The 23,966-nt window shown below is 36.9% G+C and overlaps 1 protein-coding gene and 1 long non-coding RNA gene across 42 annotated transcripts in view; one reads left to right on the forward strand and one right to left on the reverse strand.

Annotated features, from left to right (window-relative positions):
• Positions 1 to 23,966, forward strand: part of pxb (putative Hedgehog signaling attenuator pxb) — a 647,697-nt gene that overhangs the window by 534,328 nt on the left and 89,403 nt on the right. For all 6 annotated transcript variants that reach the window (XM_087415727.1, XM_087415733.1, XM_087415732.1 and 3 more), the window contains one exon: positions 20,714 to 20,891. In XM_087415727.1, coding sequence (XP_087271853.1) covers positions 20,714 to 20,891 — 178 coding nt within the window. The remainder of the gene's footprint in view (positions 1 to 20,713; positions 20,892 to 23,966) is intronic.
• The window catches only part of LOC105144806 (uncharacterized), a 450,557-nt gene that overhangs the window by 322,338 nt on the left and 104,253 nt on the right, over positions 1 to 23,966 (reverse strand). For 31 of the 36 annotated variants that reach the window (XR_015548175.1, XR_015548168.1, XR_015548174.1 and 28 more), the window contains exon 5: positions 22,199 to 22,304. This is a non-coding gene — a long non-coding RNA (uncharacterized LOC105144806). Of the gene's footprint in view, positions 1 to 2; positions 784 to 21,121; positions 22,305 to 23,966 lie in introns of those variants that run through there. The other 5 variants (XR_015548186.1, XR_015548185.1, XR_015548183.1 and 2 more) reach the window with 5 other exon arrangements.

A 23,966-nucleotide genomic window follows, 5' to 3' on the forward strand; every position in this document is an offset into this window, starting at 1 on the left:
AAAGAAAAAGGGAGAAGCGTAGAGAATGCCGGTATGATCTGACGACTAAAAAAATGTAGGAAAGTAGAGAGAAAAATGGAGTAGCGTACGGATAGTGAGAATGATGAAAGTAATCGTAAACTTCACGAAAAGATAGAAACATGAAAAATTAATTTCGCCCTTCTAAATAACAGAATGTCACATCGGTGATTTCGAGAAAGAAAGTCAAATCGCGATCTAGCTTGTCAAGAATTAATAACGTCACGCGATGAAAGAGCGGAAGTTAATTAGCCGAGTTCGCACTTCGCCGAGCTCGGATTTCTTTTCTAGCAATACAGAAAGAAACGGCGTATCTTTCTTCGCGCGAAGAACGCGACTCTATTCTTGGATTAAAGAGAGTTACGACGCAAACGTACTCAGCCAGAAGGGTGGGTGATCTCGGGATTAATCTCGTCGTGGCGGCGAAGGAATCCCGGATCCGGGAGTTTATAACTGCGACTGACAGTTATTAGAGACAGTTATGGGGGTGTCCTTCGGCGAAAATGCGAGCATGTCCCGCGGTCTCCTTATTCGCGGCACTTACTTTATTTCAGTCCTCTCGAACGTGATATCGAGTCAGTGTCCTCATAGAGATAAAGTGCACGTTCTCGTGTAGAAAATTACTATCCTCTCTGTGCCCAACGCTGTCGGTGCCAAAAGCGATTTAGTCAACGACGCCGGAATCATCCTGATACCTCCTGACGGCCAACGAGCGGATTGAAAACAACATTGTTCGCTCGATCGTTATTATTCTGTCAGAAAATCCTGGAAGAAATGGCACGCCTTGACGAACGTATATCGGACGGAACGTCCTTAAGCTAAACACGCTGAATGAATTTTTGTCGAACGAGATATTCGTCTATTGTGTTTCTTTTTTTGCACGGTTCTGAAGAATTATATACAGTCCTGGCCAAAAATATTTAGACACCTTGTAACTATTAGGTGTTGGAATTAATTCGTAGCGTTTTTAAATGAAAGAATGTTATTTATTTCACATGAGCATTAAAAAATACATTAATGAAAGTACTTCCCATCACTTGTAAAACGCTACGAATTAATTCCAACACCTAATATTATTTGAAGTTCTAGTTAAAAAATGTGATACGAATTTAGACCGAGGAGAATAAATATAATTAAATACGAAAATTCCTATGTTCAGTCGAAGGATCTTAGTGCTTAGATATTTCTGTGTGAATTTATATATATATATATATATATATATATATATAATATCTGATATCGCCGAAATCTTTTTCAGTCTTGAAATGCCATCATGCAGGACCAGAGTAATAATATTATTTTGTTAAATTGACAAGCAATTTAATAATTTGTTAATAGACATATTTATAAGAATATTAATAGTTAGATGTTAATGAAAATTTTAAAATCTGCGAATAATTTATTGCGAAAAATATTGCCTTAGGTCAAGCTTTGAACCTGGAACTTCCCATTTTCCGGGCTTTAGTTTAAAAAGTTGATTTATGACATTTGTTGTAAATTATTCCTTATTTCAAGAACTCTTTGAACTTATGCATAATGTCGATAACTGCAATAGATGATAATACAGATAAAAGAATTCCAAATAAATGAACAAAATATAGGTGCCTAATATTTTTGGCCAATGGACTGTACATTGTAAAATATTTAAATTTGAAGAATTGATATATTATAATTATTATAAATGTCGACACATAACGTCGAAAACTTTTTCTTACACAAAATCGATAGTTTTTTGGAAATTCTAAATTGCAATTATGTCCCAAAAGCAGAAATACGTCATATAAAAAACTACATTTCTGTAATCGCGAAAATAATTCACTGATTCAGAGGTTAAATGAATCTCATTCTAACCTGATATGATAGAAAGAGAAATCTATATTTAAACCTGCGACGTTATTCTACTTCTATCTCCAAGCCGCGGAATAATACGAATGGCTTTAATTATAAACTACACAACTGAGTAGTCAGTAAGTTTATGTCTATTCCAACATCGTATAAGACTGGCGTGATAGAAACGAGAAATATTTAGTTAATCAATCAGAGCAAAATTCATATACAAAAAAGCTGCCGAGAACGTACGTGCGTATATTGGAATTTTAACTTTTATTTTTCCAGAAAATAACCACATGAAAAAAAATTGCTAAAGCTAGATGCAATCTCATCGAAAAAGTTTGCTAATATTTATAATTCTGTATACAAACTGAAATTGCTCAAAATGGGTTATTTTACTTGCTGTCGTTATAAGCTCGAAAACATTGCGAAAAAAAAAACGATATCGAAATTGCGCAAAAAAATTATTTTATTATATTTTTTGTTTTTAAAGTAGAAAAATTACACTAATATTTCGAGAACATTTCGAGAATATGTGTTTTTATACAAAGTATTATTTCGAGAAGGACAAATGGTATGTATTGACAATTGGTATGTATTAAAATTAAAAGAAATTCTTCACGTGGTTGGAGTAGATGAAACGAAAGTGTGGCAACTCGGCACGAGATGGAGACACAAGCCGATGCACAAAGATGCGTTTGCATCTCTTCGCGCTCTAAAGAAACGTAAAAGAAAACTTCCCTCAAAAAAGTTGTTTCATAAATTTTTACAAATTATTCTGTTAGTTTCTATAAAATGTATTTATGAAAAGTTATTTTACATAAAGCTGTTAATACATCGTTTGATTACACAGTTTCGTGGTATATTTTTATTTTACAAAAGAAATATAATTAAGCATGAAGAACCATCTTGTTGGACTGTGACTTTTTCACTTACTTGTGTTTATATTTCGTATTATAAAATATCAACTAAAACGAAGACCTCTCTTTATTTCATCATCACTTTATTTAACTAATTGATCTAATATTTTCCGGGACACCCAGTATAGCGTGTTAAGGTTCTGCTAATTCACGTCTACTCGGATTAATGTACGTACGGACGAAATTGCTGAAATTTCCCGTATATTCGCTATACCGCGTAATTCACTGCGAATTTCATGCCAGCTATTTCTGCATTTATATACCGTATACCGTAGTCGAACAGGGCTGTATCAAGAAGGATCTAGCCATGTAACCGACACGTGAAATACGACGATAGAGGAGAATATAACTCTTTCTCACTATCTTATTTTATCTTGCATATACGATATTTTGAATCTACAGTCATTTATGTAATTTTGAAAATTATATATCTCTCGTACATCGAAGGGGAATATAAGATCGTTATTATCAAAACTCAAGTAACGGCTGATTTTTATCAGATATGCATGAATTTTTATAAAGAAGAAATAATTGAATATAAAGTAACGAAATATAATAATTCAATTGAATAATATTTCTACATTGAGAATCGAGAACACTCGCTGATTACATTTCATCGCTTCCGCTAATTTTCTTTCGAATATCTAGAATTTATGTATTGTATTTATTAAAACCTTTCCTCGCTGAGTAGAAACGGAATTAGAATAAACAGTTTTCAGTGGAAACTGAAAACTGTTTATTCTAATTTCGAATGATTCCGCGTCGTTTCGTTCCTGTGGCTGGTGAAATGTTGCGGACTTCCTCGTCGCGGCGATTCCACTTAAACCGAGTTTACGACGGACGGGAGCCAGCAACGTTTACCCGATGGACATACGAGCTCGGGCTTTATCACTCGTTAAGCCCATCGCGATTAGTGTCCCCGGTCCGGCTGGTCGTCCGCTCGCTTTTCCTCCTCTTCCTTCTCTTCCTAGACTAGAGGAAGTACTTTTACGACCGGGGTGGAGAGAGAGTCCGCGAATAATGGGCGATTCCTGGACGACAGCGAGACGCGTTTCGGGTAACCGGAAGTTCCGATACGAGCGCGCGTTAATGCGATGTCGCGCGTGATAAAAGTTCTTCATCTCTCGTCGCACGCCTCACGTTTCATGGACTCGTATTCGCGCTTATTATCGAGATATAGCGTGTCGAAAATGTAGAATAAACGATATAATTATTCACTGAGAGAAATGAGCTGTTTGTTATACGAATAAAAAAGGGATGATAAATATGTGATGATTTGATTGGAAAATGAATCGATCAGTTATTATTGCGAATAATTTCTCATTATCCGTTAATGTAACAAATAATACACGATTTACGATATAAATCAAAATAATTAGTTTACTAATTTTATTACTAGCTAATAAAAGACTATCAAAAAATAGGTGAGATTTTACATAAATTGCTTCTATTACTTATAAATGATTGGAATAGCAGACTAGCAGCAAATCGCAACAAATTAAATCAATATAATTTGTTGTCTACAAATTATTGTTAAAGTTACTGGTGTATGGCTTGTTAAATTAACAGACTCCTTTTTCTTCGTGTTGATCACCTAAATAATATTGTATGTTATTTTCCTGCAATTTTTATGCGCTTTCTGATATAAAAACAGAGAAAATAACTGAAATTCTTTATGCATGTACGCATTTTTTTATTAATGCACTGCAAATTCTCAATCTCTGAGACTAAATTAAATCGCAAATACATTTAATTCATTTTTATTTTTAACGTATACGCAGATTTTCGACAAGTTTGAAGATAAATAAAAAAATTCTTATTACAAGGTCTGTTCGTGTTTACATTTTTTGTATTTTAGAGAATTTTTCTTTATTTTCTCTCTTTTCAATGCTTGAATACATTTATCTCGTTTTAAGTAAAAATTTCGGAAGATTACAACGTGAACAAACTTATAGATAGAGAAAACTAATTTTATATCCAGTGAAAAGTATCGAAATTCAATGAAAAAAATCGAAAACGTTGTTTCCATATTTGTTACATTCTTTTGCGAAATGTAACTCAACTTTACATGGTCCAAAACAGTCTCGTTATTTATGTATCCATGAAATCACAAGGTTGCTAATGCCCGTCGAGGCGTACTAAGATTAGCAAAGACCAAGATTGCCTTCACTGAGATCACGTCGGTGTCCTTGGCATCCCTTAGCGGCGTGCTCGCTATCCTGTTAGCGTAGCATGCAAGCTTGCCAAAATCGTTTCCATTAAGGGGAGAGACTTCGGCTTAATAAAGCACCGGTGAGAAACTCGAGATACGAGTGCGTGCAAAAGCTCTCCCCGCGGATTTACAGGGGTAAAAGTAAGAAGGAGAGGCAGCGATGGTGGCTGAAGAACTTACGGGGGTGACTTGCCGGCGTCTTGAGGGTGACGGAGTTTTAGGTATCCCGTTACCTTCCCTTTCGACGCCGGCGGCAGCTCGAATTAAACGATCTCCGGAAGGAGTTCGTAACTTCTAACCATTGCGGGGAAGAGGATGGAGGGCAACTCGATCGAGATCTCGCCTTGACGAGAGGGTGGCTTACGATCCGACGTGGTTGTTATTACCGACGGTTACAGCACTGTCATATGTGTTTAATGACGACTCTAGAGAGTCACTAGAAACTGTAGAAAATTTAAATTAATATGCTTATTAATTCTTAAGTTTATAATAACTACGCTTATTAGAATCGTGAATCGCAAAATGTTTTTTTCGATTTTGCTTTGTTTTTCCAGTAAAACGTTCAATGCGAGAACGAGAATTAATACATATCACGTGAATGAAATAGTTTGCAGGGGATACATCTAACGGAGAGATTGAAAGAACCCTCGTGGAATTTCGATAACGACGAGGGTGCCAACTTTGTTTCTACACTTTCGCGAGACCTTCGACCGAAACATGTCGTCCCTATTCATTCTTCGAGGTTTCTATCTGGTAATTGTGGGGTTTGTGATGGAAGTATCGACGCTCCCGTAAGGGACGATCCGATAAGATTGCCAAAATATTTCGATTGCCCTCCACGCAAAATTTGTGGAGTTAGAAAAATGACTCGTATACAACTGAAGTAACAAAAATTATTGGAAAAATTATGATAAAAAAAGATTGAATAAACATTAGAATTTGTGACTATTTAAACTCATTTAATTAAATTGCAGAATTTCTATAATAATTTTTTGATTGTCCCTTCGAATGATTATTCTTTCAAAATTGGATTTTTGTTTGTTGCATCAACAATCCTCTCGATTTCGTTACATTGTCCAGATGTTCGTAAACGCAAAGTCCGGACCGGATCGAATATGAATCGGTACTTCGAACGACCTATCGAAATTTGAATCTGAATGGCCGACCATTCGACTGCGCTAGGTGCTGTTCCTCGTTTCACATGAGATACAAAATCCGGCAACACGTTTTACCAGCGACGTAAATAATTGCGGTCATTAAACCTTTATCCCGAGTCATTTTTCAAGTGAACTTTTTTTTCGTGAGATGGTCTTTGTGCTAAATTTTAATTCTTCGAAAAAAATGGTCGCGACAGAAAAAATAAATATTCGACTGAGAGAAACAAGAGAGTGAGTTAATAATCGCTTTCGACAGAATGCGCAAACGACGCTATTGTGGAAAACAAAATGGACTGAACTGATAACGACGGAAACGAGAAGCAATTTCTATGTAAAAAAAAGAATAATAGACAATTTCAGTATTTCGCGAATTTCAGCATTTCCGATTTTCGATTTATGTGAAATTCGATGTTCTGATAATTTCGAATAATTAAGTTTTAACGTGAAACGACAATTCGTAATCTGGAGTTTTAAGCGTTTCTAAAAAAGCAAAAAAAAATCGTTACTATTTCATCTATCTTGTGCTAATTTTTCCAAATAAAATTTATACAGAAATTAATATATATCTGCGTTTGAATATATAACATATTATATATGCATCATCATCAAACATTTAAACGAGATAAATGAAAAGAACTGAATTTAATCAAATGAACAGAAAGATAACCATTAATTTAATATTTCAGAATTTAGTCCAAAATTCAGATTATGTTAAATGTTGTATCAATTAGTTTGCAAGTTATTTGATCGACAAATTCGATGAAATTCTGCTTCGTCAACTGTATCGATTTCATGTGTATCCTTTCGATTTTGTGTCGGTTGAAAACCTTTGATTTAAACAATTCAATGGACATTACGAAACGCTTGCTATATGAAAAGAGAAATCGCCCGTCGAGGTAGTTGCGCGAGAAAGAAAATGAAGAAGAAGACGAAGGATCTTCGTCGGCCGCGGTGGCGGTGGTTTCCGTCAAACGCGTTTTCAACGCTGGACGCCGGAAGTGCTTCTTCTTCCTGGCGGCAGTGACGTGCGGCCAGAAGAAAAGCGCTGGAAATAGAGGGAAAAAGTCATTTAGACGGCACGCATCCCTACCACACCGTAGAGACGTTATCGGGGATAGAGCTTGAGTGGGTGGATCGTGGAGAGAGGTGGATCATTCCTTGGAGAAGACCCCACCGGGTGCAGACGTTATTTCTAGATCGCGAAAACTTTTAATAGCTTTCTGATAGCTTATTGGCTGGGCTTGTAAATAATTTCATATCTCATATCGCGTTGAGCTTTCCTGACTCTTCTCCCTTCTTATATCTTTCCGATCTCGCTATCATTGACCTTTTGGTAGCCCTGAAACTTTAAGGTTAAGATTCATAAAGTGGTTCGTAAAATATGTCGATCAATATCGTGAATGTCATATTTCATTCTTCCTTGCTTGATATATGTATAGAATCATTCGAAATGTCGACACAGAAAGAATGGTTCTAATAAATATTTTAAACACACTCTAAATAATAAATTTGAAAATAATTTTGTTGATCTATCAAAATAATTATGTGAGACACTCAAGCTGGTTGTTAGAATATCAACATTTTTTATAATATTGCTCAAATTTCTTACATATTTTGATGATCTAATAAAATTTTTTTTTAATGTGTATCTAATTAAATTTTAAATTACTAATCATGCTATAATTTCATTTATTTTGTTTGGTTCCTATTGTTGTTTTCAAGTTGAGAGTCCATGTCAAAGTTAAAATTTTTGGAGGTAAATCTTAGATAGAATATTTTATATTTTTTAAATATTCCAAAATCATTCTTTTCATATTTTTTATAAAATTTGCCATTAATTTTAATGAGCAATATACATTATTTTTCTACATTTATTGCAATTAATTTTGTTCATAATTTAATGACGTCAACTAAGATTTTTGTAAAAACTTGACTACAAATATTGCTAACTATGCTATACTCTCATTCGCCTTGTTTCTATTGTTATTTTTAATTTCGAAAATCCACAAAAAAAAAGTTATATTTCAAAGTTACATTTTTAAAAAGTTTAAATCTTACAATTAGATATTTCAGATTTTTTAAATATTTCAATAACCAACATCATTCTTCCCATGTATTTTTCATAAAATTTGCCATTAATTTTAATGATCATTAAACATTATTGTTCTACATTTATTACGATCAATTAATTCATAATTAATGACGTCAACTGAAATTTTTGTAAGGAACAGCTTGACTATAAATTAAAATGTCTTTTCTAAATTTCATCCCTCGTAAAAGATCCTGTATTCGATACATCTTATTCATCTCTGACACGTATATCGCGAGCCATCCGATCGTTTAAATGCGACTCATAGGTGTAGGCGCGAAACATACGATAATAAAGTCAGCCGTGATGCCGAATTGCGTCGTGAAAAGACGCGCGCGTAAATTCGTCGCGTTTAACGATCCGTATATCTGCGAAGGCATCGGGAAACGGCGAACACCTACGTGCTATAATTTTCGCGCGTAACGCACGTGCGTGGCCGGGGAAAATCCTCGCCGTAAATATAATATGAGCGCGAGCGAGCGCATAAAGATGCGTGTTGGTGTCGCACACGTTTTAATTCCTTCAACCATAAACGCCGAAAGATTCACTCTCCCTGTTACACACGGACATTTATTAATATTTATGCCCGTTTTCAACGAGACGTCTCTTCGACCTAGCGCTTCTTTTTATCGCATGCTATATTCTCATGCATGATTTGCCAGGAAACGAGTACTGATCATGGAATTAGTTCACTAAATTTAAAAAAAAAGAGCGTTTTAATTCCCAAAAAAGGTAACATCTACAGAAAGTGAATGTTCGTACACTGATTTGGTACTATATTTGATTTTCAATCATTTTAACTGGCATTAAATCTCGCAGATTATTCTTTCTCTAGCCTGCTTAGGCCAGATTTTTCATTTCCTGATTAACTTGTGATTAGACTTTACTTCACTTAACCGGATAATTATTTTTTAAGGTCTCTTATTTTCTCATTAGACTTAACCTGATGATAATGTAAAAATCATGTTTTTTTTTTCACCTATGATTAATAACTAAACTAAAAAACTTAAAACTTTCTCTATAACCATCAGTTTAGTTAAACATGGCTAGAAAAATACAAGATCTAACCACAAGCTAATAAAAAAAATGAATAATCGGGCTTTATTCTAATTTATTATAATTTAACTAACTGTTAGAATAATTTTATTAACTGTTAGAAAATTCATGAAAAGATATTGAATTAGTATCGATGATCACAGAAATCATTATCGGTATCGCTCATGACATGGAAAGTAGTACCTTAAAACAACGTCGAGGCTGACGATTTTTTTTTTTTTTTGTTAACTCTTGTCTTTCCCGTTCTCCGTCGCCCACGATACCGATCGCGAACGGTGCTCACTTGGTGCGTATCCTATTTCCAGTCGCGCGAACAAATATCGCGGAGTCGTTTGCGTCGGTGTGGTCCACCAGGTTGAAGTCGGACTAACCGGCTAGCCTCGAGGCCGCAAACGAGCCGCGCGAAGGAGAAGGAGAAGGAAGACGCATTCCTTGGTCCTTCTCTGTAGGAACGCCTCGAGCTAAGGGCGCGGAGAGTTTTCGTGGGGCGGAGGGAAGATTAACATAGAGATGAGGTCGCCTTGAGTCTTTTCCGCGAGAGTTATGTTCTCATGATCCTCGACGTCTCTTCGTCTCCCATCTACCTGGTGTACTATAGCCACATATCTACACGAAGATTGTACCAATCCTCTGATCTCGATAACAAGTAGGGACGTTGATATTTATTATCTATTTGGACAATAGAAAATCGAAGTTTCTCATTTTTCGAGATTCAATGGATACAAATATCCAAATGGAATATGGAATTTAATATTTTGGTTATTTTGGATGTTGATGTATGTTATATATTTATTCAACGAAATATTCGACTTGTTTATCTGATGTTGATATCAGGAAAGAAATAAAGTTACGATAAAGATCCAGAGAGAATCGACTAGGGTTCATTCATAGAAATAAATCCTCATTAATGCAAGTCAACAGCTGCGGAACACTGTATACGTGTAAGAGAACGAGACATATATATATATACTAAGATTATATATACTTCAGGACTTATTATACAGAAAATGAAGCGCATATGTTATGTAGCGCGCTGCATTACGCTGCATAAACCGTTAGCTCGTCATATTCCTCTCAGTGCGGGCTCATTGTGGCGACCATGTTTAGGTAAAACAGACCTGAAGGGTTGACAATCATAAGTGCAGAACAATCAAAAACTCTCGCAAATCAGATGTGTGTATACATTATATTATATAATAAAACGCATAAATGTAATTGCGTAAATATAAGTATGATTCATGGAAAAGATAAATAAGAAGTTATAATTCAATTGTAATGTATGATATAATAATGAGAGATTCATTATTAAAGCAATTTTCAATGATAGTGATGTAACTGTTAAAACAATAACAATTAAATTAATTACCGAACTGGAATTATAATTCTAAATTAAATTTTAACGTTTTTTAAATTTCCAATGTAAAATTAAGTGTGAAATAAAGGATTTTGCGTTAAATGATATTTAACGAAGAATTCTGCATATGATGAATGTATTAATTGTTTAAATAATTAATTACTAATTATCACGAGTTACGCGTATCAGTCGATCGAAAATTCTGCAAAATATCTGGAAAGAGATACAAGCATGCAGTGATAATTCTAATAATTTGTAATTCAAAGCTTTGCATTATCAAACCGTGAATTAACTTCCTCTATTAAATATATGGTTTTATAATGTTGATGAATAACACAATTTGTGCGTGACTCATTAAAAAGACTTTATTCATTATGTATAATAAATGCAATTTTATATATATATAAAATTATCATTTTCATTTAACCAGTAATTTTGAGAATTGCCAAAAATTAAAAAAAGAAACGAACTAAAGAAAAATTTTCAGCATATGTTTTGGATTTCAAATAAATTTATTTCATTTTAAATAAATTTCAAAACGCCGAGTTTAGAATAAGTTTAGAATAATGTATTAAAAGTTACGAATAATATATTAAAAATTAATATATTATTCGTTCTTGCTATTGTTACAGTCGAACCATATTGTTTCGCGTTTCTACATTTTATATTCCAAGTGGTTCCCTTAACGTGTCGTAGTTTACGAAAGGGATGGCGCGTAACGTCGCAGCATGCTCATCGGGGCCTTTGTGAAACGTCGTTTCAATTCCCACCCCCTTGCTTCATCTCCCAACCCGCACTCGCTCCGAAGTTACCGGAATGGTACACGCGTGATTGTATCACTGCTGATTGCATTACCGTTCTGCCGGCTGTTTGCAAACTGCAGTAATAACCTGCACTGATGCATTAGGTATACGCGCAACGGTGTAGATACTCGTACTATACTACCTCCTCCCTCATCCCTTCCTTCGCCCGGATCTTTCTCCCTTCGGCTCTCGCTCCTTGCTCCTGTATTAGTAGGGCTCGTGTCACTTAACTGGGAGATACGAGCCGAATGAGTGAAGCTAATGTTGATATAATGCGACAACTAGCCGCTTGGTTCGTTTCGCGCTGCCGCACACCGGAAATGGTAACGCACAGTCACTGGTACGTGGGAAGGTAAAGCCACATCCACGCGCCTTTTTAATTAGACACGTGTCTAGGAACGCAGCGAAATGATCTTTGTTTGTATTCCGTTTGTAAAGACCAACGTCATATCTCACGCTCGTGTAACTCATTATTAGATATATCCGCGTACATTATTATTTCGAGTGTTATCTCGACTGTCGCTTGAAAGGATCGGAAATCCTTCTTGTGAAAGGATTAGAGGTTGAATAAAGGAATAAAAGAAATAATATAATTGTCTTATTTCTAGAAAACTATACGGCAAATCGAATTTACGCCAATAAATGCAGAGCTTACAAATGCAGATGTATGTAACGCAATTATATTTTCTATGTAACTTCTCTTTTGCAATTGAATTCTTTGTACGTTACTTTCAATACTCTTCAATTAGTTTAGATTTGATTCGCTTCCGAAATACGACTTACTATTTCTACCAATGTAGTTAACTTTAATCTCGGTTTAATCCTTTTCTAATTCTTAGAAAAAGATGAAAAGTAAGTTAAACCAAGATTAAAGTCATCTACAGTGCCAGGAAAGGGTAATAGAAAAATAATCGGAAGTCCAATTTTTTTGTATCAGCACTGAACAGTACACTAAATATTGGGAAATGTCTCAGGAAATGTTTTCATTTGAAAGAAAAAAAAGTTTACATTTCTTACTTTGCTTCGAAAATATTTCGAAAATGCGAATCGCACTCACGGGAGTGGCAAGCAGGAAAAAATAGAGCAGATCTTTTTTGAAGCGAAATTATTCATACGTCGTTTCGGTCTGAGGAATCTCCATCTTTCTCCTCCTCTTCTCAGTCTTCTCTGCCGCTAATGACTGTATTTGCCCAATTACCGCCGGCGGCGGCAACGTGACGGCGAAGTCATTTGGGCTCATTATTTTGGCGAAAGATGGCGAACAGGAGGAATTAACGCCGCTCTTCGTTCCGGCAAGATTTTTTTTTTTTTTTTTTTTTTCGTTTCGGCATGTCTCTACGCTGTTTCCTCCCTCCCTTCTCTCTCTTTAAGATTCTGTCGAATCGGCTGAAGTACTGCTCTCAAATTCCACGTGTTCTCGATAAAAGTTTGTTTCGTGTATCTTCGGTGTCGCCGAGCGGGTTAACGTCCAATTAAAGGAGTTCCTCGTTAGCGCAACGCGAGCGAGTAGTAACGACGATGACGACGACGACGACAGTTCCCTTCTCCAGAGGCACCCGCTGAAATCTGTTGACACTCGTATCTGCTGCTGCTGGTAGTTGGAACTCCCTGTTCCTCTGTCTCTTTCTTCTCCCTCTTGCATTATGTCTTTCAATGTGCGAGTATTATTATATCCGCGGGCAAATGGAAAACTCTAACAGTGACGTCTGTAAGACTCATTGCCAAGTATAATAAACATTAAGAAAGGGTATGGCTATGAATATTATAAGTAATTGTTAACAGTATATTATTTCAAAAACTTGTACTTTTTTAAAATATATTATACACATTATATACAAATATATAATATGATAATATATACTGTAGTATATTATATTATATTAGGTGTTGGAATTAATTCGTAGCGTTTTTAATGAAAGAATGTTATTTATTTCACATGAGCATTAAAAAATACATTAATGAAAGTACTTCCCATCTCTTGTAAAACGCTACGAATTAATTCCAACACCTAATAATATATTGTTAAGTCTAGACAGCTAATTCCATGTTTATGGATATGCACACAAGTCTTCCTCTGTTTTATTTATGATGTATTGTATATATTTATTATTTCATTTACACTTATGTCTTTCTGTTCAAATTACACTTCAATAATAATATTATTATTATTATAGTCAAATAATATGTCAAAAAGCTCAATAAAAATAATATAAGAATATAAAAGAGGGCTACGAGCCTATTAGTTCTCTCTTGTATTCTTATATTATTATTATTATTATATGTACTAATATATATATATATATATATATATATATAATCTATATATTATATTATTGTATATAATTATTCTGATATATAAAAACTATTTAATATCTAAAAATTAATCATAAATAGTTTTGATATTATGAACAAGTATATGATAAGTTGTTATGTTTTACATCGTCAATATCAAGCTGTATTATGTATATAACAATTCACATTAAATTGGCTCGAAATAGGATTCATTTATCTTATTTATGTATAATTGAATTCTTAGAAACATAGGTGAATTATAACGCGACTCATATTCATACTATTCCAAAAATCTGAGAGATTAAAAGTTCGAGAGAGACTCTCTCTCTCTCTCTCTCTCTTTCTCTCTTCTTCTTCTTTCCCATGATAAAAACACGATTAACTCCAGATATACATTTCGCGGAAGTCAGGCCCGACTGAATTATTGCTGCGGGAGGAAAAGTCCGGAGTTATTTCCCTCGACACGCTCGCCGCTTGAAAATTTGCAGCCGACGACGTCGCCATATCGGACGTCACGGCGCGATAATGTAATTATAATTATTAACGCGACGGCCGAAGTTTCCGCTTTAGAGAGCGAGACGGCTCGCGCTCGAATTCGCTATAAGTTGAATTCGCGCATTTCAATTTTCGAGGAGATCTCTCGAGAAGATGTATCCGCGTTCACGTAACTTCGTTTGAAAAAAGTAACTATTAATAAATGTATTTTAATAGAACTGTTGGATAAGGTATTTCTGAAGGAATAACGTCATCGATGATATTGAACGTCACGATAGGATGATGCGACGAGATCTCAGGAAGATTTAATGAAGAGGAAATTGCATGTTTTGAGTATTTGATGTTTATCATGTCACGAATACGCAAATGAATATCGATGACAAATAAGGATTGATGAATCTTATAAATTACCTTGCCGATTTTCCTCTGGAATCGAACTGTTTAGCTTCGTAGAAAGATGTAGCGCATTTCCTCGGAGATTCGCACAACAGTTCCGCGTTACCACATCGCGAAATCCGCGTTTTTTCTTTTTTCTTTTTTTTTTTTTTCTTATTAAGCGATTACCGAGCCGAAATTTCGCAAGGGCGAAACTGGATTAACGCGAAACTCCCCCGCCGCAACGTTTTCAGCGGCGTTCGAGGTTAGTTCCGGGGCTAATCTGATTACTTAACGTCGGAACTTAACAAGAGCGCCGACGAAGTTTCCTCGATGCCTCTCCCCTCTCGCCAGCCACCCCCCCTCTCCTCCCGCGGGATTAAAATGACTTAATTTAAACTTCGTAACGCCGACACGGACGCCGCGCAAAACGACAATCCGGCGATTTTATCCTTCGCAAAGCCACCCGCGCCGCCCGCATTTAATGCAAGCTAATTCGGCCCTCTGTATAAAGCTGCATAAAGAGGACCCACCTCTTGCCAAGTCCTTTGCTTCCGCTTCTTCGAAGTGATTACGAGGTTTGCTCTCTTCCTGGAGAACACCTTCCTTGGTCCCTCCTTTGGAAGCTGAAGAAATCCGTTCGCTTAAAATGTTCTTTCTCAATTTTACGGGGCTTAAATTGGCCCGCAGCAAATTATTCTCTCAGTTCTTTTCGGAAATTCTCTGTACCTACTATCGAAAACGGCACTTGTCTATGTAACTATAATCTCTCGTCTTAATTTCAACACTTTTTCTACGCTGCAATTTTTCTTTTTTTACAATCGACAATGCAGAAATGTTATAAATTAACCATAACACACAAAATGTCACATCATGTTTAATTGGAATAAACCGTTTGGACTAATATTATGTTACTTTAAATCTGAATCAGTGAATAATTACAATTCACAGTACGATACTGAGTACCTCGCTTGGTACTGAAGTAATAATCAGTGAAATTCAACTTGAAAAAGAAAGGAACTTTAAGCATTATATAATTAAAATATCGATATTTGCACGTCAATTTCAGTATAATATATTAAATTTATACATTAAAGCATTACATTCCATGTTTCATTGATTCTTCATGTTGGATGCTGATCCAGTTAATTTATATATACATGTACATCCCTATATTATAGAAAACCAGAGATTCGTTATGGAAGAATGTGATCTGATTGGATAATTTTTGTCGACCATCGTTATATCCGAAACAGGACGGAAAAGGAAGAAACCCCGCGGTTACAACATGAAAAAATTGTAAGCGTCCGAAGTGGTTTGCGGTGTCGCGCGATGATCATAACTTCCCATTGCCTTTTGCAGACCTGTACAAGACGAGAAAAAAAAAAAGTGTCGGCTGCCAAGCCGAAAAGCTTGCACCGGAGGAAATGATAAATATCGGTGCGCGAGTACGTGACTGGGTCATTCGTGGATTTTTCAGGACGGTGAAAGAGAGTGCAATGGGTGTCGCGTCCGGACGACGAGGAGGCTTTATCGTGACAAATGGCTGCGGGACGAAAATTTGCCTAATTAAAACGTGGCACGGTCAACAGCCGCGTACTCCGTATACGGTAGAAAGGGATTAATTCTCCTCCCGCGTCGTTGGTACGACGGAATTTAACCCTTACTCGCCGCGCGCAATCTGGGATCAACGTGTTTTTATTTCAAAAAAGAGACGGAGAGAACGAGAGAGAAATTACCAGATTGGATTTGTTCGTTTGTTCATTTCCTTCGTATTGCTTAAAATATCACTCTCTATGTCTCTTTCCTTTTTTTTCTTCTCTCCCTCTCTCTCCCTCTCTCTCTCTCTCTCTCTCTCTCTCTCTCTCTCTCTGTCTCTCTTCATTTGGCGTGAAATAGATTTATTCATCTCTCTCAATTCAGAATTTTTTAATCTTAAACTTGTTTTAAGTGCGCAAAAACAATTCTAGGCTAGGTATTCATCTCGATATTCATAATCCGTTTTTATCTTAAGACCATTTCAAGTCATGTCATAAGATAATAATACTCTGACTGATGACATTTCAAGATGGTCCTAAATATAAAAACCGACTATAAATATCGGCCCTAATCTCTTGGGATTTAAGATTTATTGACACGATATGCTATTTCCACGACAAAATATAGATTAGCTTGATCGTATCATCCCTGACAATTTACTTCGAATCAAAGGAAGGGCCCTCCAAGTAAACCTCGCGCATTTAATACAATCGATCATGCACCAATAATTGCAACCGCGCCGTTTCCCGTCTCGCCGGGCCGTTTCTTCTAACTCGATAGCTTCTCGAGGACTCGGACGAGGTCCAATTGGTGAAGAACGCCGTTCGATAAATCCCTCGACAATTCTGGCGCGCCGAAAAGAGCCGCAGCCAATCCCATCCCCCAACAGTCGATTCGCTCGCTCGGCCATTCGGAAAAAGCATCCCAACCACTTTGCGGTGTCCCCCTTGGTTTACTCGTTTTTTTGCTCTTTCCTTTCTGCCCGCATGCTTATCCTTTTCTCTCTCGTTGTTACTCGCAAGCTCGAGGGTTACTGTGCTTGCAACCAATGTGACTTTTGACTCACGCGACGATTGTATCGATTCCGCTTGTTCAATTCAAAATTTTATATTCTCTCTACAGGATTCAATTACATTTAAAATTTATACATTTATATTTAAATTATATTTAAAATCATATTCCGGCGGAATCCAAATGTGCATTAATAATTTCGAGTATTTACATTTCTATTGAATAAATAAAAATATATATATATATACCGTTTAATTAATTTTTGACTCGTAAAAATTAATCGTATGCGGTTGAATATTGTTACGATTTTCGTCGATTTTGTGTGTTGCTTTGCAATGTTATGGCGCATTTTGTGTTCTGATAAATAATCTAAAGCATGAAAGAAGTTTTCCATGAAAATGCGCATGCGATAATTAATTATATAACTTTATAAATCCCTAGTTTGTTACGAGCATCCCACTCTTTCCTGCTCTGTTTTATTTAAATTAATACTACACTGGACTGGCAGCAATTAATACGAAACTGAACAATTTAATTTGAAACTCTGTTTCTACTTGTGATTCATCATACCGTTCCGAGTATTATCTTCCACTTCATCTTCACTTCAAAGTACGACAACCACACTCGCGTAATTTTACGGGTGTGCGTTTCTCCATTTCGCCTTAACCATTGGATTCATCTTAATTAAATCAAAAATACATCTAAATGAAACGTCAAGTTCGAGACAAAAAAAGTAATGTTTTATCACCGGACATCTTTTTCGCCGAGTTCTAAACTGAAATAAATTATTTTAGCTTATAGTTTTTTTTATATTATTCTCTTAAACGAAGAACATTTTGATATTATTCTCTTTCTCTTTTAATAATTAAAAAAGTATAAAATATTTCCTACTCATTTTCATCAAGTATCAATTTTTTTATCACTCTGTTTTTTTTTTCTAAAAAAAGAAGTAATTTAACTTTTCCTATCATACACAATTTTAAATTATTATCACCGTCGCGAAGGATAATCGGAAATTCATGAAAAAATAGTTCAATTCTCAAAAACGACGGTCGGGTTGCATCTACATACAGCAGGCCCTACAGCATTTGCGCGTAATAACTGCGATTCGATCGTGCGAGCTCGCACACAAACGACGCGATCGAGAGAGGCTAGGCATTCCGGAAAATTCTCTCTGGAAGAAACGAATGTCGATTGACGTGCGCGGGTGGGAATTAAATAAAAATCACGCGAATCGTAGATTTGGACCACGCGCACCCGGAAACGAGATGAGCACCGAGCTCGCCTGTTCGCTCGGCTGGTCTCTGCATGCGAATGAGGGAAACGTGCGGTGCGGGGACGAAGGGTGGAAGGGACACGAAAGGAGAACACCTCGAGGGTGGGAAGGGTTACAGTTCCTCGTCGCCGAAGCCAAGTCGAGCCAAGAAACGGAACGGAAGGAAGACTGCATTTATTAAACTGAGCGCAGACGTGCACATCACCCCTCTTCTTCGGCTCTCTACATCCCCCGTCTTCGTTCGTCTTTCACCCCGCGGAAACTACGGGCTTTCGCGCTCGAGCAATCCCTCCCCCACACCTCGACTTCTCCTCTCGCCACTCTTTTCTTCAACCCTCCTACTGTTCGTAATTCCTGGCCGCCGCTACTACCCTCCCTGGAATGAGGTCGGTATGTGTAAAATAGTGCCCCGATACGCTCTTCATCACCGAGTCGCTTCTTCGCCGTCCGCTTTATTTCTTCCTCTCGCTTTCTTTCGCTTGTCCCTTTTATCTCCACTTTACTCTCTATCTTCCGCTCTTTCTCTCGAACGTGTTTCTTCTGGCTATTGTCAATAGTTGCCGCTTTGCTCGAATTTTTCGCACATTTCCGTTTCCCTTGATCTTCTTCGTGTCATTCTTCTCGAATAACGTTACACTTTTTTTTTACAATTTTTTCCCCTATATTTTGTATGCTCCTTTTTTTGTCATATTTCGCAATCTTTTTATTTTTCGCTCTTATTTTTCTCTTGTCCCATTTTTTTCCCTTCGGATCTTTTTACCTCGACTCACTTTTACCACCCCTTCTCGGACTATTTATGGTTTTTCAATTTGCTTCGGTGCTTTCTTCTTTTTACCTTTATCCCTCCCTCCAAGAATCCGTCTCTATGTACCGCTTTTCTGGAGCAAATGTCATGCACTAACACGATTGAAATGCGAGTGGTCCGACTGTGCTCGGTATTTAGGTTTGTACCACATTCACCGACGAGAATTATCATCGGTGAAAGCCGCCGGAAGTATCGATCGGTCGGGCGATCGTGGATGACGAATATGCGCCGGGCGTATCGCACCCCCGTGCTGTTTCTCTCTTTCCCTCCTCTCATACTCTCGCTGTCTATCTCTCTCTATTTGTGCGACGTATACTGGTGGCACTGCGTCGCGTGTGGGGGAAACGAGACAATTAATCAACCGACACAATCGCGCACCTACTCGCGCGACTCGCTCGAGCCCCGTGACTGATTCATTATGAGACCTTAATTAAGTCCCCGGACATTAGCATACCGACCACGCGGCAACCCCCTCTCTTGCCGCCGCTGTGCTTCTCTTATCATCTACCCTTCGCTCGTCTGTATTCTTTCGGTACGATGCACGGTGTTTGATCTTCTGGAATTCGCGAAACTGGATCAGCTTGACCCTCGACAGGAGCAAAAAAACGATCTTAATCGAAATAATTATTCACGGAAGGTACTCTCGGCAAATTATACGTCCAATTGTAAGAATTCTAGACTGGTTAATAATATGATTAGAAGAGAGTTCTGTTAAATTAATCATTCCGTTACAATCTCTATCGCGGAGACTAAAATGTTTTAAATGAGTTTGATGCGCAATTCAGAATAAATCTCTTGTCAGCCAATTACAAATTTGCATTTTACAAATGAAGAAAAAGTACGTCCACGAGAGCGAAAGGTTTGAAAATGAGCGCAGGTGTGTCCGTCTGGGGTAGTTTTATCTTATCACGTGCTGGATGGCTGAGCCTTCCGACGCGAGAATTCTTTATTGGGCAGTTAGACACCACTGATAAAAACGCGCCGTTTTGCCGCTCATACTAATGAAATTTTTTCAGACAGATTTTTTTTCATCGTGAGAGCTGTTAAAAGTCAACTATTATTTCAAAGTCTACTAAATTTAATCCCAATCGATATTTGCAGATCCAATGAACCCGGACATTTTTTCACCTACGTTGTGAATGATTGTTTATAATAAATTTTCCATGACTTCACATAATTTTCTTTTTCAGATTTTGATCTTCATAATGAAAAAAAAATTGTTATATTAACTTTAAACAAAGATATTGATTTAAATTATACTAGACTCGCGAATATCATCAAGAAAATTTTCGAGCTAATACTGATTAAAGTTAAAAATCCGTATTAATATTTATGGCTCCAATTGCGTCAGATGGTACAATCCAAATTTCGCGTCGGTCGAAATTTTCTCGCGAAAAAAGAAAGGCATTTTCTTTCCTCCCGCATTTCCGATTAACGAGTCTCCGTCAATAAGATTAATCGGTGATCTTTTAATTTTTCAGCACGCTGAGGTGGAGGATGGAGGAGCTGGAGACGCTGGAGAGCACGGAGTGCCCGGAGTGCCCCGGGCCACCCCCTGAGTTCCGGTTGCCGCCGCCCCCTCGACCGCCCTTCCTCACCGAGGGCACCTTCTGCTCGGAGTCACCCCTCGCCGAGCTCGAAGACTGCGTTGCTATCCCGGTAAGTCCGACCTTTCGATCTTTTCTCTTGATTCTTCTAAGCAATTCGATTTACTGTGCAGCACTGATAAGGAATGATTATATTTCCCTTGTCCGTGGAAATTTTTCATTCACTTTTCAGCACGATCGCAATCGCAGGAATTACTTGTAAAATGATAGGGAACCGTTAGTTGAATGTTTGAATGATTTTCTCAGAAATCGAAGAAAGAAGATTAATTAACTTCAAAAGTATTAATCAGTTAAAGCGGTAATACATTTTATTACGTTTTATCTAGTATAAATATTAAAATAATATCTCAATTACATATAATATGTACTGACATAAATATTTTACATTACGCTAAGTACATGATTTACGAAAACATTCTTTTTAATTTAAAAATTGTTGTTCTACAATCTAATTAAAAATTCGGTTATTCTAATCAAATTTTGATTCGAACAACAAAATTGAAAAATTAAAGTGTAAGAAAATTTTTTTGTAAGTCACATATGTATCATGTAAAACATTTTTCTCAGTATATCTGTAATCGCCATTGCGATATGCGTGCGAATTGTTTCGATGTAGAGCGCGGCCTTTACTCGATGTTACTATACGTTATTTCCGAGGAAATATCCGTGTGTTCGATAGTTCGATATGCGCGCAGTCGGTGACCCGTACTAATCTGCAAATCGCCTTTGCCTAGCGTTCGTCGAACGACGTATTCGGTAATTCCCCGACGCGACTCGCTACTTCACGTCCGTAACTAACTCTGTAATTCAGTCTTCTTTCCACGGCTTACATCGATCTTCCGTACGGTCGATTCTGTGCTCCCGAGACGCGGTGCAATGTACGGGAGGGTTGCCGCTTTTACCGTTCGCTACCCATTCGAGGAATATTTGCGCGCCACGTTCACTGTATTCGCGAGAGCAGCCGGAATTCGAAGATCGATGGTCGGAAGTTACAGCGGCTCGAATCGCGAACTTCGCTCGAGTTTCGCGATTATTAAAATGCCACGCGAAAAAAAATGGCGAAAAGTTCGAGGGGGTTCAACCTCGGGTATACTTAATCGCGCGGAAAAATTATTACGCGACGTAGATCCTCCCCCGGGAAGATGCCAATCTATTTAGTTCGTTCCTGGATGTAATCCAACAAATTAGTTGCGTGCTCAGAATTATAATCATCGCAATTATCTACTCTAATTGAATATGCATCATACAGACGAAGTCGACATCAATCGCAAAATATCAATGATTATATTATTCAAGAGAATATCAGTAAATCAAATATACATGACATTTGCAATGAATAGCTTTTATCGATGAATTTACCTTGAATTTGGTGACCCATTTCAAGCGTGGCCAAGACGCACGCTGTTCGCGATTTCGAAGTGTTAAATTCTTCTAATTATCTAACACGCTCCCGTTCTTCTCTCTGCTGAAAAAAAAAAAAAAAATCAACATTAGGCGAATACTTGAGTGAGACTCCTGCACGTCTCGTAAAAAATTCGCTGCCGAGTACCGGGCATTTAATTGCAAGTACAATCGAGAAAGACTTCGTTCTTTCCCCGCGTAGGAGATAAATTGGATATCCTGCTGTTATCTCTTTGATCCGCCAAATGCGCGCAAGAACTGTCTTGAATAATAGAGTATCATGGAGAAATAGATGGCAGAGGAAAAAAGAGTGGGAGGGACAAAAAGAGGTGGTGCCCTGGAACAGCCAAGGGGAAAGGTTGAAGTTAATGTAAAATACATAAACGGAGTACTCGAGCAATTAAAGCAATCAGCATTCGCCGAGATTTTTCCGTCTTATCAAAGTGCCTTTTCCTGCGTCACCGCCCTTTTTAATCTTCCCAGTATCAGCATGATTCGCATAATATGTAACAGCCTGTATTTCTTTGGTAATTTATTGCTCGTCACGCTAGAAAGCTTTTATTGAGCTTTCATTTGGATGTTGTTTCGAGATATTGTTACGTTCCAATAGCGCGGATGTAAATGTCTAGTTTATTCTTTACAAGCTCTAGTAATTTGTCGATCATATTCGCGTGCACGGCACTAGCGTTAATTAATTACAATAACTGTGATAATAATAATAATAATAACAGGCATCGATGTGCAGCACGACTATGATTTCGACTTTTTATTGGAAGATAAATAGAGCATGTCGGCGGACACACGTCGAGCGCGATTAACTCTTATTTCATTTTACATCTGCTAATGGATTACACTGCGCGAATGCGCGGTATAAACGTTCAGTTATTATCGCAAGTGTTTCCATATGAAGCTTTCAGATGTAACGCGAGTGAGATACCGAGTTGGAGGATTAAGATGAGCGAAAAAAATATTGAAACTCTATACATCCTGTAGATTAGATTCCATGGCTCTAACATTTTCTTACACTCTTAATCCTGTATCGCGTAGTACTTCCATAAATTCGAGGTACCAATTTTTTAATGAAAATGACATTTCGAATTATACACTAATAGGAGATTTTTTTTATTATCGTATGTATTTTTTTTCTCGATATATTAGCACGAGATACGAAATACACGAGATAATAATGAACACGTAATTATTTGAAGGTGAACTTGCGGTACTTTTCTTTTAGAGATGTAAAGTAAAGCTTATTCTACAATTGCGTAAGTTATAAGTGGTTGAATTGATTAATCACAGTCGAATATGAGGAAAATATTCAACTGTAGTTGATCTATTCTTATTACAATTAAACCACTTACAATTATGCTTCCGCATTTGTAGAATAGGCTTTAAACAAATGATAATTGACAACAATCTAACTATTTATATGTTATTGGTTATCATGATTATATAAATAAAGTATCGGTATTAGGTTTAGATGGATGATTGTAAATTTTTTTTCTCACAATGGAGAATTTCTGATTTCGTACTATTTATTATTTTCCCTCTTATATTTGGTGCTTATATCTCTTGTAATTTACGAAAGATTTTTATTTCAATGTATATCTTCAATTTTTGATGATATAAAAAGAGTGTGGGTGTTTCACATTGTAACTCGTTGTACAATTTCCTTTGTTCATCAGCGTGATCTATAAGGCACAACCGAAGGTGTGAACGAAGCATC

The sequence above is a fragment of the Acromyrmex echinatior genome, chromosome 18 (assembly GCF_024713525.1).
Source record: "Acromyrmex echinatior isolate Ae372 chromosome 18, ASM2471352v2, whole genome shotgun sequence".
In the NCBI taxonomy this organism is placed as follows: Eukaryota; Metazoa; Arthropoda; class Insecta; order Hymenoptera; family Formicidae; genus Acromyrmex; species Acromyrmex echinatior.